Source organism: Paroedura picta, chromosome 15, assembly GCF_049243985.1.
Source record: "Paroedura picta isolate Pp20150507F chromosome 15, Ppicta_v3.0, whole genome shotgun sequence".
In the NCBI taxonomy this organism is placed as follows: domain Eukaryota; kingdom Metazoa; phylum Chordata; class Lepidosauria; order Squamata; family Gekkonidae; genus Paroedura; species Paroedura picta.
The window spans coordinates 7,484,674-7,500,816 of NC_135383.1; the positions used below are offsets into that span (position 1 = coordinate 7,484,674).

The window sequence follows — 16,143 nt, forward strand, 5'->3', positions numbered from 1 at the left end:
CCGAATCTCAGGCGCCCCCGAATCTAAATGTGTAGACGTTTTTAATTTTTATCCCACCTTTTCTCCAAGGATCTCATGGTGGCATCTACCCACCTTCATTTTAGCCTTGCAACCATGCTGCAACTTAAGCTGGGCTAAGGATCAACGCATCTGCTTTGTACACAGAAGGTCCCCGGTCCCATCCCCAGCAGCTCTATGTGGCAGATGATGTGGAAGACTGAAGCCCTGGGAGACCACTGCCCATCCGAGCAGACAAAATTGATCTCAATGGACCAGCTATCTCATTCATTTTGAGGCAGCTTCGTGGGTTCACCTATCACCCAATGGACGTCATACCAGATTTGACAATTTCAGTCCAGGCCTCCTAATCCACATGGACTCCATGAGGTCACAGAATGCTAGTATACAGTTTCTCCTTCACCCCCCACCCCCAACACCCCAGTCTCTTCACATAGCGACTTATGCACTGTCTCCGTTTGTGTTGTACCAATTCTGTAGTTGGTTGGTACCCCTGGGTCTGTTCACAGAGTAAACTTTAGGAAATTAAACATTCCAAATGTTTTCTTCAAAGAAAAAAAAGGCAACCACAGCCATGCTGATTGTTATTCCATTGTAGACAGAAATTATCAGGAAACGCCTCCACAAGGACATCCCTCATCACCCGGTCATCATGTTGAACTTCTGTCCTGACTTGAGGACAGTGCAGCCCCATCTCCGGAAAACCCAAGGAGAATTCATCTTCCTTGTCGATCGCAGTGGAAGTATGAGTGGGGTGAACATCAACCGTGTCAAGGTACCATGCCTGGAGTGATGCTTGCATTAGTGGTGGAGAGGTGTGTGTGTGTGTGTGTGTGTGTGTAGGGTAGTAATTCCCCCTGAGGATTCTATACATCAGGGGTGGCAAAACTGTGGCTCTCCAGATATCCACAGTCTACAATTCCCATGAGCCCCTGCTAGAATGTGCTGGTAGGGGCTCATGGGAATTGTAGTCCATGGATACCTGGAGAGCCGTCGTTTGGCCACCCCTGTCATACAAGGTGTTGTGGTTAGAGTCCAAAACTAGTGTTGGATAAACTGAAAATTTGCCCTGCAAATGGAAGCTCACTGTATGAGCTTGGGCAAGTCAGACTCTCTTTACCTGACATTTACCTGACGAGGTAAGAGAAGAGAATGACATTGAAAGCCATTTTGGGTTCCTATGGAGGGGGAGGTGAGAGAAAAGTATCTAACGCTCATTCCGCACATATTGGATAATGAATTATCAATGAACTTTAGAAGTAGATTTCCCTGTTTCTCACGGGAAAATCCAGCTGCAAAAACACACTGAAAATACATTGACCGATGTCTGTGGGTTTGGCCACAGTAAATAAATATGCCTAAATGGTCTGGGATCAGGATATTTTAGGGACTGACCACTTCCCCCAGTATGAACCTCCTATTCTTCATCCAAAGCCCTGGTAGGGAGGTAAACTAATGACTGGAAAACACCTGGAGATTTGGGAGTGGAGCTTGAGGAAGGTGAGGTGAGGTGAGGGAGGGCCATCAATCCCACCCTCCAAAGTAGCCATTTTACCCAGGGAAACTGATTTCTCATTGGGCCATCAATTCCAGAAGATCTCCAAGCCCATCCTGCAGATTGGCAGCCATAAACGTGAAACAGGTACCAGCTCAGGCCTTTTCAGTAACTGGGCTCAGACCATGGACTGTCTGGGAATGGTTTTCTTTTCTTTCTTTTTAGGGAAGGAAGCCTTTAATTGTCTGTTGCTCAGGAAAATATTGTCCAGTCGAACAAACTAAATTGTACAGCAGTGTCGGACACATTTCAATCTGGTGGAAGCTTATGTTCAATACTCTTCCATTCTGATTTTCTCATCAGTCACGGACAGCAATTCTGGTCAAGTGGAAACGTTTTCCAAGACACATTAGATGGTGTGATGATTCAATCCCCACCCCCACCACCACCACAGACACATTTTACATAACCAGTGGCTGTGTAATGACATCACTGTGGGCATATGATGTCAATTGTCTGGGAGCACAATGGGAACAATTTCGGACCGGAGCTGTAAAGCTGTCAGAACAGAGATCTTTCTTTTATTTTAATTTTCGGAAGTGTTCTTCAAAAGGCGTGTTTTAGCTCAGCGGCACTCTTGTCAATTTGAAAGGCTGTCTTCGGGTGATTGCTTTCAGATTTATACTCCGGTGACCTCTGCTGTGTCACGAACAACTCTCAAAGCTTGGAAAAGTCAACTTTCTCAGGCTAGCTTGGGTTCAGTTGTGGTTAGAAAGCAAAATTCCACTGACCATTCATGGTGAAGGTGAAGATACCTATAACAACTACATGCCCGGTTTTCAGCCTGGTCCTATCTACAGATCCTTAATTTTTAAAAAATATGGATCTTGAACAGCAATAACTTTTCTATTATATGGCTGTCTTTTTTTGGTCAGAGAGCCTATTGGCTTTAAGGTGGAGATAGTAAGGATTCTTAAAACTGCAGATTGGGGCTATGTAGAGAAAAAAGGGGTCCTTCTGCAAACTTGGGGAGAACCACCAGGATTACAGATAAATCCAAAAATTCCTCCAAAATGGAGGAAGGGGTACAAATTCATCCCAAACAGAGGAGCATGATCTGTGCTTCTGCAGATGGCGAACCTCTATGAGGACTCTGTGGCAAGTGGGCAGAGGGAACAAAAATTACTGTTCCCCTGACGCATGAACTGCAGAGGTAGTAGTGATGCAGAGGCATCAAACCAGTGGGAGAGAAATGGGATTTCCCCCTCCCACCAAGCCTTCTGGGTCCCTCACTTAATCTCCTCACTAAAATTACCATAATGATGCTTTCAGTTAGCTTTATTCCCCGCTTTTCAATGAAAAGAGCTTCAGCATGGCTTACAACATTTTAGAATATTACAGTAATTCTCTTTGAGTGTCTTTTTTTTTTTAATTCACACTCTGACTCAACAGTGAAAACATTCTCCTGTTCTTGGATCCCAGCTCAGTTTCAAATAAATCCTATTTACCCGTGTATTATTTGCTTTCCCCATTTTCTGATTTCCTTCTGGACAAACTAGATCTTTCAGATAAATTAACTCAGGGATGAATGGCAACGTTGACATATAAAACCTATGAAAAACACTTCCCCCTCGTCTGGGAGGTGCGGTATTTATTCAGAGATAAGAACAGGACAAAAGCGAAGAATCAGAAGAAATACGCAGACCTCTGGGATTCTGACTGGCACGTCACGAATTTCCGGGCTTGTTGTCGTAATCTGTTGATTGCAGGGACCCTGCAAGGCTGCTCTTGGGATCAGGCAGATAAGTTCTGAACAATGGCTACTGGGGTGACATGGCAGTATAAGGCCCTAGGGATGCTAGTCCCCAGGTGGGATTTGGGGATCCCCTAGAACTGTACGTACGAACGTAGACTAAATATATCAAATCCCATGGGGAAAATGGCTGCTTTAGATGGTGGACTCCATAGCATTATACTTCACTGTCCCTCTGTGTCTGCCGTTTCCAGCTCCTAGGAAAAGGGATTTTAAAAAATCTTTTAAAATGTCCTCTCTTATTCGGGCAAGTCAACCCACCAATGGCGGGACAGGACAGGGTGGGAAGGGGAAGGCTCCCCGGCCATTCAAACAGAGTTTAGAATTCCCCATGATTTCTGTGTGATTGTGGGTGATGTCACTTCTGGTCATGTGTCACTGCTGGGGGCGTGGCAGGGAGGTGTGGCCAACTGTCTCCACTACCTGGTACCTCGAAGCCTGAAAAATGTACCTCCATAGTCAAAAAGGTGGGGAAAGGCTGGGTTAAAGAGATATTCCTGATGCTTATTTAGCGGCTTGTCACTGCCGTTTCCTGTCTATAAAGAGGCTGCTTGCCAGTTTATAAACCTTCACAAACATGCCTTCAGCTTCTTGCTGGTCATTCATCTGAAGTACCTCTTGAAATTGCCGGAGAATGAGGTGTCACATCTTTTAATTAATACGCTCCTCGGGCCAGGATTTGTTCTCAACAGCTCTTCCCAGCTGAATAAAATCAAGCTTATTTATTGTTGGGAAAACACAAGGATCTTCCCATTAATCACTCTTCCGGTGACTCAGGCTACTTGATTTCCCATTCGCTGTTTTGAAGCCCGTCAGGGAATACAAGAGGCTGTTGTTTTGGTGTTGTGGTGTATTGCACATCATACAATACTAGGGACCAAACCTGTTGCATTCAGGAATGCGACAGGTGCTAGATTAGGGCGGTGAGGGGTGGCATGGAAGAATTCTGCAGATGCCCCCCCTCCCCCAGGACCTGGAAAGGCTGCAGGCAGCTGTTAGGGAACTCACTGGCAGGGGCAGCTCTCATGCAGCAGGGATCTGCAGCCTCTGAGCCTCGGAGGAAAGTGGAAGGAGGAGGGGTGGGGGACGGAAGGTGATTGGCTGGCCACTGTACAGCCAGGCAAGCTGGTTGGAGGAGGAGGCACTCAGGGGTGGGACAGCTGCCCTGAGTGGATGTTAAGTGCTGAGTGGCACTTAAACTATGAGATTAGCTCCTCCTCCTAGGATTTACCAGAAATATATAGTGGAATAGATAGATATGCATAATGTTGCTTTGTTGCCACACAACTAAGGCTGAATGAGTTATTAGCATTTTTAGCTTCTTGTGGTACTCTTCTTGTGGTATCTATCTATCTATCTATCTATCTATCTATCTATCTATCTATCTATCTATCTATCTATCTATCTATCTATCTATCTATCTATCTATCTATCTATCATCTATCTATCTTTAAAAAAGGTTGATTTGTGAACTATCTTGGGCACAAGAGATTATTTGAGGTGGACACAACAGCACCGCAAATAATAATAATAGTAATAATCATAACTTTATTCTTATAGGCTGCCCTTCCCGGTTGGCTGATGGCATCCGTTCAAATAAAAACACCCATTAAAATGTCAATAATAGGAACCTGTCACAAAATCCACTCTGGAAAAAAAAAGACTCCTCGCATTCCAATAATCTAGTCACCTCATTCAAAGTCAATAGATAGAGTCGCCAACCTCCAGGTGGTAGAAAAGTACACTGACAAAGCCCAAACCATCGATGGTTTCTGGCATTCTTTCTATGACAGGGGCTCATGGGAATTGTAGTCCATGGACATCTGGAGAGCCACCATTTGGCCACCCCGATTTAAAGAATTCCACCCCCCAGCTGGGACTGGCTCTGGTGCCATGGCCAGAACTTCCTTTTTGCACAGGCTGAATTGGTTTATAAATTCAAGTACGATAGGTTTGGAAAAAGGCGTTGAACTGTGCCGTGTCTCTATGTATATTTAGGACGGTTTAAACCAGAACAAGCCGTGCCCTGCCAAAGCACCCCGAATTGTTCTGTGAATCGAGCAGAGATCTTATCTGTGCAATGCAGAGGATTAAGCAGAATGAAGGGCTAAATTAAAAACATATATATATGTTAAATTAAAAACATATATATATATATATATATATACACACACACACACACACACATATAAAGGGGGAAAGTTCAGGCATTTTAATTTCCTGCAGCTGGGTTGGTTTTATCACTCTCAGTTAATATAGCTACCGTTTCCAGAACATCTTAGGTGGTATTGTTACGTGCCCCTCACTTTCCTGAGCGGTGGGACATTCTGGGGGTAGACGCTTACTTGGCTTGGTTCCCTTCGGAGGAGAGAGCACCGCACGTATAGGGCAGTCTTCGTAGTATTTGCTATATTTACAGGTTGAGGAGGAACAGAGGCACTCTTTTAGGGCAGGGGATCTGCCGCTGCGCTGCATCAGATTCCAATGTTCTGAACTGCCTTGCTTTTGTGAGGGGAAGGGAAATCAGGATATGCCTTTTACATTAGAGGAAGGAGTAGACAGGCACCAGAGAACACCTCAATAGGCACCACAGGACGCATGGGCGTCAAGATGGGGGTCGCTGCTTTGTCATGACTTTCCTCCCCCCCTTTCCCTTCTTTTTAGGATGCCCTGTTGGTCATACTGAAGAGCCTCATGCCGACCTGCTTGTTCAACGTTATTGGATTTGGGTCCACTTTCAAGGCCTTGTTTCCTTCCAGCCAGGCCTACAGTGAGGTGAGGGGTGGCATTTCTGCACCAGATTTATATTGCTGTTTCCTCAAACCCAAGAGCGTGTCAGTGGCTGCCTTCCCGCATGGCGACTCCTTCCATAGACCAGGGGTAGTCAGCCTGTGGTCCTCCACATGTCCATGGACTACAATTCCCATGAGCCCCTGCCAGCGTTTGTAGTCCATGGAATTGTAGTCCATGGACATCTGGAGGACCACAGGTTGACTACCCCTGCCATAGACCATTGGCAGAGGGCTGCAAGCCCCGCCCCAGGATTTCCCTGCCTCTTTGATTCTGCAGCATTTGTTTCTCAGCTGCTAAAACAAGTCCTGGAGCACCCCCAAGCGAAAGATGCATGTCAGCAGTAGGCGAACAGATGGTTTGCTTAGTTATTCTGGATTTGGTCTCAGAAGGAACACATCAAGTGACGTACAAGAAGCTCGCGGATGTTGTATTTGCAGAGTCACTTTGGCTTAACAAATCACGCACGTTTTAAATTCCGGTTCCCATGTGTTGGGGACGTTGTCGGGGCTTGAACCTAGACGGCTGCTGTGGAAGGTGAACTGTATATGAGTTATACCCTGCTGATGTCGCTCCCCTTTGCAAATCCCACCTTCTCCAAGGTCCAGCCCCCAAATCTCCAGGTATTTCTCAGCTCAGGGCTGACAACTTTACCCCTGATCCAGGTCCTGCCTTTGTTATCCCACAGTGACTCTTCGTAACGAGCAGAGCAGAATTTTGATTTGACTCAGAAGAGTTCTTCCCATGGGAAATTCACGCTCAGGGAAGACTCATTTCCAATTCACCTCCTCTCGAGCGCCTGGGGAAGATAGCGACTTAAAACCCTCAGACTAATAAAGCCAGAAAATAATTGTTCGGCTGCAAAAGTAATGAAATATGATTTGGAGCTCATGTGGAATCCTCCCTCTGCAAAATACTTTGGCGACCTTGAGCGTTAAAAGGGCGCTGGCAGAGAAAGGAGGCCCTGCTGTTGAACAAAGCCCATCTCCTCCTAATATGTGTCTGAGTGAGTTGACCCAGAGGAGGCCTTGCCACACTTATTCCCCAGAATGCACCTGTCTGCCATAACAAGAGGGCAAAATGACCTTTGTATAAGGCAGGAGGATTCGGGGAATATCTCACACAGCTTTGTAAAACAAGTTTCTCTGTTTGGGAGGAGGTGGCAGGGAAGAGGGGTGAGCACAAACCAGGAAATTCCGAACCAAAAGGCCTGAAATGAAATTGTCAGTTGGGGCCAGTCCGTTTCGCTTCTTAGCGAAACAGACCGCTGAAATGGCTAGCAGACATTTAAACCTAACAGCTTGGCGGGGGGGGGGGGGGAATGAAACCAGTCAGTGAAATGTCTGGCAGCTATTTCAGTGGTCTGTTTCGCTTCCCCCCACTTGCAGGGTGGTGAAATGAATGGCTTAAATTTGAGTCTGGAGCCTGGGAGAGTGTAGTTTAGGGAGGGGAACCACCTTGATGAGATATAATGTCAGTCAGTCCACCTACCAAATCAGCCACTTTTTCCAAGACGGGTGCAACAAATGTTTTAAATCAGGGGTAGTCAACCTGTGGTCCTCCAGATGTTCATGGACTACAATTCCCATGAGCCCCTGCAAGTGTCTGCTGGCAGGGGCTCAAGGGAATTGTAGTCCATGAACATCCGGAGGCCCACAGGTTGACTACCCCTGTTTTAAATGACCAAATAATAAATAAATAAGTGATTCACGTAATCCGGAGACCAGTTCTAATTCTGGAAGAGCCCCAGCCTTCACCCGGAGGTTGGCATCCCTAAGCCTGTGGTTCTCCTGGTATTGCCAAGAATTCCCGAGACTACAGAGATAACATCCCCCGGAGAAAATGGCCGATTCAGACTTTAGGGTGTCATGTTTCCCCCTGAGCTCTTTCCCCAACCTGGTGCTGGCAGCCCTAACAAACCTCGCTTATTGTTGGTTCATGCAAACACCACCAAGGTGGCTCTTCTGCTCTCTCCCTTAGGAGAACTTAGTGGTCGCGTGTGAGAGCATCAAGAAGATCAGGGCCGACATGGGCGGAACCAACGTCTTGTCCCCTTTGAAATGGATCATCCGGCAGCCAATCCACCGGGGCCATCCGCGACTGCTTTTCTTGCTGACCGATGGGGCCGTGAGCAACACTGGGAAGGTCATAGAGCTTGTTCGGAATAACTCCTTTTCTACCAGGTACAGGGGCCTCTGGGGGGGAAGGTGGCGCGGTATAGTTATCACGGGGGTGGCCAAACGGTGGCTCTCCAGGACCGTTTATGCACTGGAGGTTTCATGCTGGTCTGCAAGCTAGAGTTTTAGTCGTGGCTGGTTGCTCCACCTTTTCCTGCACCCACACGGGGGAGCATTTGGCCTGGTGATCTTCATCTGCCCCCGATTTGCCCTCCTGCAAAAGAGCTGGGTCAGTGAAGTTCCCAGTGCGTAAACGGTCCAGGAGATGCCTCGGACTACACGGACTACAATTCCCATGAAATATGTTTACGCCTTTCCATATTTGCCCCACGGGGGACACACGGCAGTAGTAGTCGAGACTGTAAGTTACCAATGCATAAATCGGCATTACGAGATTCCCTCTATGCAGCCAAGGGAGACTGTAGCACCTTTAATCATTGGGAGAGAACGTGGGCCTGCCTGGAAGGCAGAGAACTCTCCTTGACAAAGGTGGCAGAGCCCAAAAAGGGGGCCACATGTGTACAGCAGCCCAAACCCTGCATAATGGATGAGTTTTAATGCTCATCTTTATTTGGAAGTCAGTCTCATCCTACTGATTTCAGTGGGATATTTCCCAGTAAATGTGCAGTGACTTTCACTGTAATCTCCTTTGCTCTGAATTCTAGCCTTGGGAAACTGCCGAGGGTTGGGGCTTTGGTCCTTCTTTCTCCATTGGTGTAATCCCCTGGCTCAATGTGCATCTGATCCCTTTCTCTCTCTCTCTCTCTCTCTCTCTCTCTCTCTCTCTCTCTCTCTCTCTCTCTGTTTTCCTTTTGCAGGTGCTACACATTCGGTATTGGGCAGAATGCTTGCAGGAGGCTGGTGAATGGGCTGGCTTCCGTGTCCAAAGGAAGTGCGGAATTCCTGACGGAGGGAGAGAGGTTGCAACCGAAGGTACTTCTCTTAGCATTCACCCTCTGTATCTTGTGAGTGAGAAGTTGTGGGTCACTGTGGCAGGGCACGTTCTTTCCACGGAGCTGGACCCAGTCCAGTTTAAAAGGGAGGTAGCCAGGCTGGAAAAGACCTCCAGCTCATGCTCTAGAAAGCTGCTGCTAGCTAGAATAGACAAGCACTGTAGGTAGACGAATAGCCTGAGCCAGCAGCTTCAGATATTCAGATGTTTATCAAGGGCTATCGCTCAATGGCAGGGTGTTCACTCCGTGTGTAAGGTCCCAGGTTCAATCCCCGGCGTTTCCATTTGAAGGATCTCAGGCAAGTGATTTTAGAGGACCCTTTTCTGTCTGGCAATCGGAATATATCACACTGAACTAGACGAACCAACAAATACATGAAGCTGCTGCATACTAATACATTGGTGTATTGAGCTCAGTATTGTCGTTTTGGTTGGCAGCTGTTCTCTGAGATCACAGGCAGTGGTCTTTCACCACTTGATCCTTGAATGGTTGCTCCTTATGCGGACTTTCCCTTTATTTGCCCAGGGAAGGGAATTACCTGTCCGCAGCCACTTTCCTGCCCCTGAGCGGGGAGGGGGGGAATGGCCTCTGCATAGTGACACTCTAGGAATTTCTTCTAGTCTCTATGGTAAAGACAGCAGAGGCTAGTGGAGAAGCCTAGAGCATCATTTTAGGGGAGGCAGCTTTTAGCATCATGCAGAAGTGACATTGCATCCTTCACAAACTATGATCCACCACGAGCCGTTCTGGTGGTGGCGGGCTATAAATCTAATAAATAAATTAATTAATTAAAATTTAAAGATATGCCCTCCTTAGGGGCTCATGGGAACTGTAGTCCATGGACATCTGGAGGACCACAGGTTGACTACCCCTGCCATAGACCATTGGCAGAGGGCTGCAAGCCCATGTCGGGAACCCTATCTTTATGCTTCCTGACAATGCAAAAACTTCCTCAACTGCTGACTTCCAAGAGACGTTCTCCAGGTGTCTTCGAGATCACAGTGGAATATAGAGGAAGGCAGAGTTTGGCGTTGTAGCCTGCGATCAGCACTTGGAAACGTGGTCAGAATGGCCTCCAGCGCTGACCAAAATGCGAAGCAAAACAAAGCCAACTGCGTCCGCTCGTCTGTAGACATTTATGAATGTTAGAACAGGTAACATATTCTCCTTCTGTGAGTCATGCGGAGGGGCAAAGATCTCTTTGCAGAAGCCCTGAAGGCGGTTCCCGAGCCTGTTAATCCAGAGAAGGGTGGTGGGTTGTTTGCTAGAAAGGAAATCTGAGGCCTTCAGAGTGATGAACCATATCAATTTCTCTGTGGCTACAGAACACAGCAGGCCCTGACTTTAGCAAGGCGGCACAAACTTTGAAGGCCCGCTGTAATGGACCCGTCCGTTTCGGTAATGAAAAAAATTAGGCTGCAATCAGTCCGCCCGGAAAACCAGAAAATGGTAGATGAGTTCAATTTTAGTTGGGTAGGACCTCCTTCAAAGGAGCAAGAGGTGATGACCGAAGCAGTAATTGAGGTCATTAACGTTTCGGAGGGCTCAGAATATTGCAAGGGTTTGACCGATGCTTCTTGGAGGACTTTGCCTCGCTGCGTATTTGGATTATTGATTCAAGGGGGCAAAGAGAAAGCTCTGCCAAGGAGGAAACTCATATTTCACAGAACCGATGGAGTCATTTCTTGACGCAGGACAACAGGGCAGTGAATTTTTTAAGATATTATACCCCACTTTTTCCCCCCGTGGGTGTCCAAAGTGATTTGCAACTTCGTTCACCTCCCTTACATTTGATTCTTACAACCCTGTGGGGTTGAGAGAGGGAGAGTCCCAAGGTTACCCTGCAAGTTCCCATGGCAGAGCAGAGATGTGAACCTGGGTTCTCCAGCTCTCTGTCCGCCACATCACACTGACTGCGCCACTGTGCACCATGTATAGGAGATGTGCTGGCTATGGGCACAACCTGATAAAATTAGACGTCATTGGGTTTTGTTTTGTTTGTTTTTTTCACCCAAGAGGAAACTTTGGATTATGCTTTATCGGAACAGCATATTTCTTGGACGGCCTTGCTCCTTTGGCCCATCATGGCTTCCACCATAAATCATAGAGTTGGAAGGGGCTACACAGGCCATCCAGCTCAATGCAGGATCTGCTTAAGGCCCTCCGAAGCAGCCATTTTCCTTCGGGGAAACAGCTGGCGAGCCCATGCGGAAAAGCCCGGCCAGTTCTTTCTCCCTCTGTTTCTTCTTCAGTCCCGTTAAGACTAGCTGAGCGTTGAAGACAAGACGGTGAACGTTCCGCAGCTGAGCAAATGCAAGGTCGTTTCATGCTCCCTCTCCTTGGAGGGACTAAGGGGGTGGCTGCCTGGTTCCAGCTGGCACCGTTTCCTGCCCTTTGACGCCCCCGCAGTGAGTGGGCACGGTCTTAGATGAAAAGCCCACCCCACCCCCCTCCACGATCACCGGAGAAATGCTATTTACCCTTTTGTATACATCGCAGGAAGATTGGCGGGGCGGAGGAAGGAGGGGGAGCAGAGAAAGGCCAGATACGCCAGTCTGCTATTCCCTCACCAGAAAGAGATCAGAAGAGAGAAGACCACGACACTTACAGTCCCTCGGGTGCTGGCGGCCTTCTCTCCTCCCACGCCCACCTTCCCCATACAGCTCTGAGTGACGGACATGGGAGCTGCAGTGAAAGAGAAGCCAATCAAGGTTTTTAAGGGAGCAGATTTAGAGCCCAGGAGCACCTTTAAGGCCAACAAAATTGTATTCGCAGCATAAGTATTCATGGGCACAACACAGTGCTTGAGACACAATGAAATGGGAATTACCAGTCAGCACATAGAAGCAGGGGGGAGTTAGTACACAGCATGGTGAAGATGTTTTGCAGTTTACAAAGCCTTAACAGAAATAACAAGCTTAGCTTATTTGTTTGGGTTGAACTGGGGGGGGGGGCATAGTGAAGGAAATAAATATATCAGGATAGGATTCGTAACAAAGTCCAGAAGCCTTCCCCAGCCCTATTGCTCCCAGCTCTACCCGACTTAAGCTAACCCTAACCTGAGAATATACCTAAATAAAAAGTACCTATATCTGACACAATTTTTACCAGCAAAATAATGTTAAAAAATTTATACATCCCATGGCCTTTCCTAACCATCTCCCCAAGTCTTCTATTGTCCTAACGCTCCCACAAAACATAAAAACTCCCCACTCTGAACCATACCTAAAGGTAAAGGTAAAGGTATCCCCTGTGCAAGCACTGGGTCATGTCTGACCCTTGGGGTGATGCCCTCCAGCGTTTTCATGGCCGACTCAATATGGGGTGGTTTGCCAGTGCCTTCCCCAGTCATTACCGTTTACCCCCCAGCAAGCTGGGTAGTCATTTTACCGACCTCGGAAGGATGGAAGGCTGAGTCGACCTTGAGCCGGCTGCTGGGATCGAACTCCCAGCCTCATGGGCAGAGCTTCAGACTGCATGTCTGCTGCCTTACCACTCTGCACCACAAGAAGCTCTTGAACCATACCTAAACTAACCCTAACCTGAGAATTTACCCTAATAGAAATCCCTATTTCTGATATATTTTTACATGCAAAATAATGTCAAAAAAATGTATACCTCCCATGGCTTTCCTAACCATGCCACCAAGTCTTCTATTGTCCTCCTAACTTTGGACGTTATTATTTTGTGGTCCTTCTTTTGGGGAACCATTCAGCCATTTGTCCTGTTGGGTTTCTCCAGTCCACTGAAGACGCATACCTCTGGTGTAAATAAGTGTCCTGGATCTTATGTGTGGATTACAGTGCGATAGTTAAGGCAAGGCATCACTGATAATCATTTCATGTGCATTGTGACTAAAAATCCTCAACGAAAATTGCATGTGATATTTTTATTTTTAAAAAACCTTGTTGAATGTGTAGGGGGGGCATCAGCTGGGCCTGGAATCGGGGCCATTGTGGGTGGGCAGGTCATTGTGTGTTTCCTGAATTCTGCAGGATGTTGGGCTTGTGACCCTTGAGGTCTCTTCCAACTCTACGATTCTGTGATTGACTATACAGGGCTTTCTATCACACTGATCCCTGGTCTGTTGTGTTATCTCCACATACTGTGCAACCCCCGGGTTTCTTTGCTCTCACCGGCATATTGGCAACCCTGAATGACTGATCTAGATGGCTGAAACCCCATTTTCTTGCTCTATATCTGTAGATGATAAAGTCTTTAAAGAAGGCCATGGCTCCCATTGTCAGCGACGTCTCGGTGGAATGGGTCTTCCCAGAAACCACGGAGGTCTTAATCTCGCCACTGAGCGCTAGCTGCCTCTTCCCAGGCGACCGCTTGGTTGGCTATAGCACAGTCTGCGACACTTCCTTGTATGTGTCTAACTCCAGCCTGGTAAGTATGAGCAACCAGCATGGTTAGCCGTCTGTGCAGTTTGAGCTGTGGGTGAAATGACAGCGGGAATCATCTTCCTCAAGCTATAAGTCCTTGATGGGGTAGACCCAAGGAACAGGAGATGAGCAGTACCCTGTTGCATTGCTCTATTTTTTTTTAATATTGTTGTCCGGAGGGGAAAGTGTCAGGGTATAGCCCAATCTCTCCAGTTCACAGAAGCTTAACAGGGCCAGTTCTTGGAAGGGCGACCGCCAAGGAAAACTCTGCAGAGGAAGGCTGTGACAGACCAACTCTGTTTCCCACTGGCCTTGAAAGCCCCTTGCTGGAGCAACCGTACAAAGCAAAGTTGGATAGGAGCCCACCAAGGAAGGCTCTGTAGAGGGAAGTCATGGCTAACTACCTCTGGTTCTCACTAGCCTTGAAAGCCCCTTGCTGGGGTTGATGTGAGTTGGAAGCTAAGCAGATGTTGTTGAAGAAAATATCTCTACTGAAGGCATAACGAAACAGGCACCTCTGAATCCAGGCTAAGTCTAACGCACCTTGGGATAGTTCCCTCTTCTCAGCCATTGTCCCCCATCACTCCCCTTGAACATCAACTCGGGCACAAAGGTCTCCAAATTCCATCCCTTCACCATGATTCTTTGAAGGGAAAATTAGTTAGACACAACCATCGCCTCTGGCCTCAAGGTCGGGAAGATAACTCGTTCCCCAAACACCCAGCAGATTTATGGCCAATTCAACCCACCTGAACTCTCTACGTTACACCCAACAGACATGCCAACTAACATGGGATTACATTTACCTACTCTGACCAAATCCAAAAGAGAAATATAGAACCAATAGATGTTACTGCTCTGTGAGAACAGCACTATCAGGGCTGCGATGAGCCCAAGGTCGCCCAGCTGGCTGCATGTGGAGGAGTGGGGAATCAAACCCTGCTTGCCAGATGAGAAGCTGCCGCTCTTAACCACGACACCAAGCTACACCATGAAAAACACATGGCAAAAATTTGTGGGTACTTGATTCTGACAATCGGGCCCCGAAGTTGCCGCTGTAATTCATTGCCTTCCTACTTTTTCACTCTCCTAGGACAAGAGACGGAAGTACAACATGCTGTATTCTCAAGAGTCCGGCAGCTCCGTCTTTTTCCACTCGCAAGAGGAAGGAAGCACTGCAGATCACTGGAACTCCCCCAAGGATCTGGAAAGCGGGTTCCCATCAGACAGGACCCCGGAACTCCTTGGGATTGGTGGAGACCTTGGGAGCGAGTCTGACCTTGACTCTGGTATGTTCTCCCTCTTTCCTCTCCTTAAAGGGCACGACCGCATGCTAAGCACTGGGGTAGCAAAACCAAAATAACCTGGTTTGCTTCATCCTAAACAAAGTCATGCCCTGACCTGGATAGTCCAGGATAGCACAGTTTCGTCCAGTCTCAGAAGCTAAGCAGGGTCAGTCCTGGTCGTTACTAGAATGAGAGACCCCCAAGAAAGTCCAGGGTCACTACACAGAATAAGGCAATGGGAAACTACTTCTGAACGACAAACCACCTCTGAGAGAGAGGCTGATTCTGTGAAGATTCAAGGGGGTGGCAAGTGACAATGGATGAGCGATAGGGTTGGGAGTGTCCTGCACAGTGCAGGGGGTTGGACTAGATGACCCAGGAGGTCCCTTCCAACTCTATGATTCTATGAATGTCTCTTGTCTTGAAAACCCAATGAGTCTGCTGTGACTTAATGGCACGTTCCAGATGCAGGTCAATTGGATGGAGGCAAAGACAGAGCAGTGAGTCAGGCAGAGGGGCAACAGACAGTCTCCTCAGTGGGCAACTACTTTGGAATCAGAGCAGCCTCTGATCCGGAATTGATTTATCCTTTGTGAAACATTTGCAGCTTGGGAATGGCACAGTTCTGTGCCTAGCAGTAGAGTATAGGATTGAAATTCCGCGTGTTTCTGCTGGTGCAGGAACGGCTGCTCGAGGGAAGCCACGCCGGTTAAATGGGCTGGCATTCCACTATCATTTGGGTCTATAAAACAGACCGCTTGTTTCCCAAAGGGGCTGAAGTTAAGACCTCGTCCCGACGGAGGGCGTACAGCACCAACCAAATCGCTGACCGGGAGCCGTCGCGGAAGATCCCCACGGCCAGCGATCCCAGCTCTGCCCTGATCAAGAACCCTCTCCGGAAAGCCCAGCTACAGGATCTCAGTCAGTTCAGCCCGGATCTTCATCCCTGGCAGGCAGAGTTTCAGGTACGCCTCTTGCTCTTTCCGTAAAAGAGCTCAGAGCCTTGCTGGTTGGTTTCTCTGTAAAACAAAACAGTGCAGAAAAAAAGAACAGCCAAACAAAACCAGCCAGCGTTAAAAATCTGTACAAGAATTCGTTGAAATATCTTTTTTCTTTTTAAATGAAACGCCAGGGTTCTGATGCGAGGGCAGGCCATGGCAAAAGCACCTCTGAAAGTCATGAAATGGCTGCAACTCGATGGCCAAACAAACAAACAAAAGATT

General features: G+C 47.6%; 1 protein-coding gene across 3 annotated transcripts in view; it reads left to right on the plus strand.

Annotated features, from left to right (window-relative positions):
• Nucleotides 1-16,143, plus strand: part of VWA5B1 (von Willebrand factor A domain containing 5B1) — a 46,231-nt gene that overhangs the window by 15,983 nt on the left and 14,105 nt on the right. For all 3 annotated transcript variants that reach the window (XM_077312014.1, XM_077312013.1, XM_077312012.1), the window contains exons 9-15: nt 617-793; nt 5,991-6,101; nt 8,097-8,299; nt 9,112-9,226; nt 13,453-13,638; nt 14,728-14,923; nt 15,692-15,885. In XM_077312014.1, coding sequence (XP_077168129.1) covers nt 617-793; nt 5,991-6,101; nt 8,097-8,299; nt 9,112-9,226; nt 13,453-13,638; nt 14,728-14,923; nt 15,692-15,885 — 1,182 coding nt within the window. The remainder of the gene's footprint in view (nt 1-616; nt 794-5,990; nt 6,102-8,096; nt 8,300-9,111; nt 9,227-13,452; nt 13,639-14,727; nt 14,924-15,691; nt 15,886-16,143) is intronic.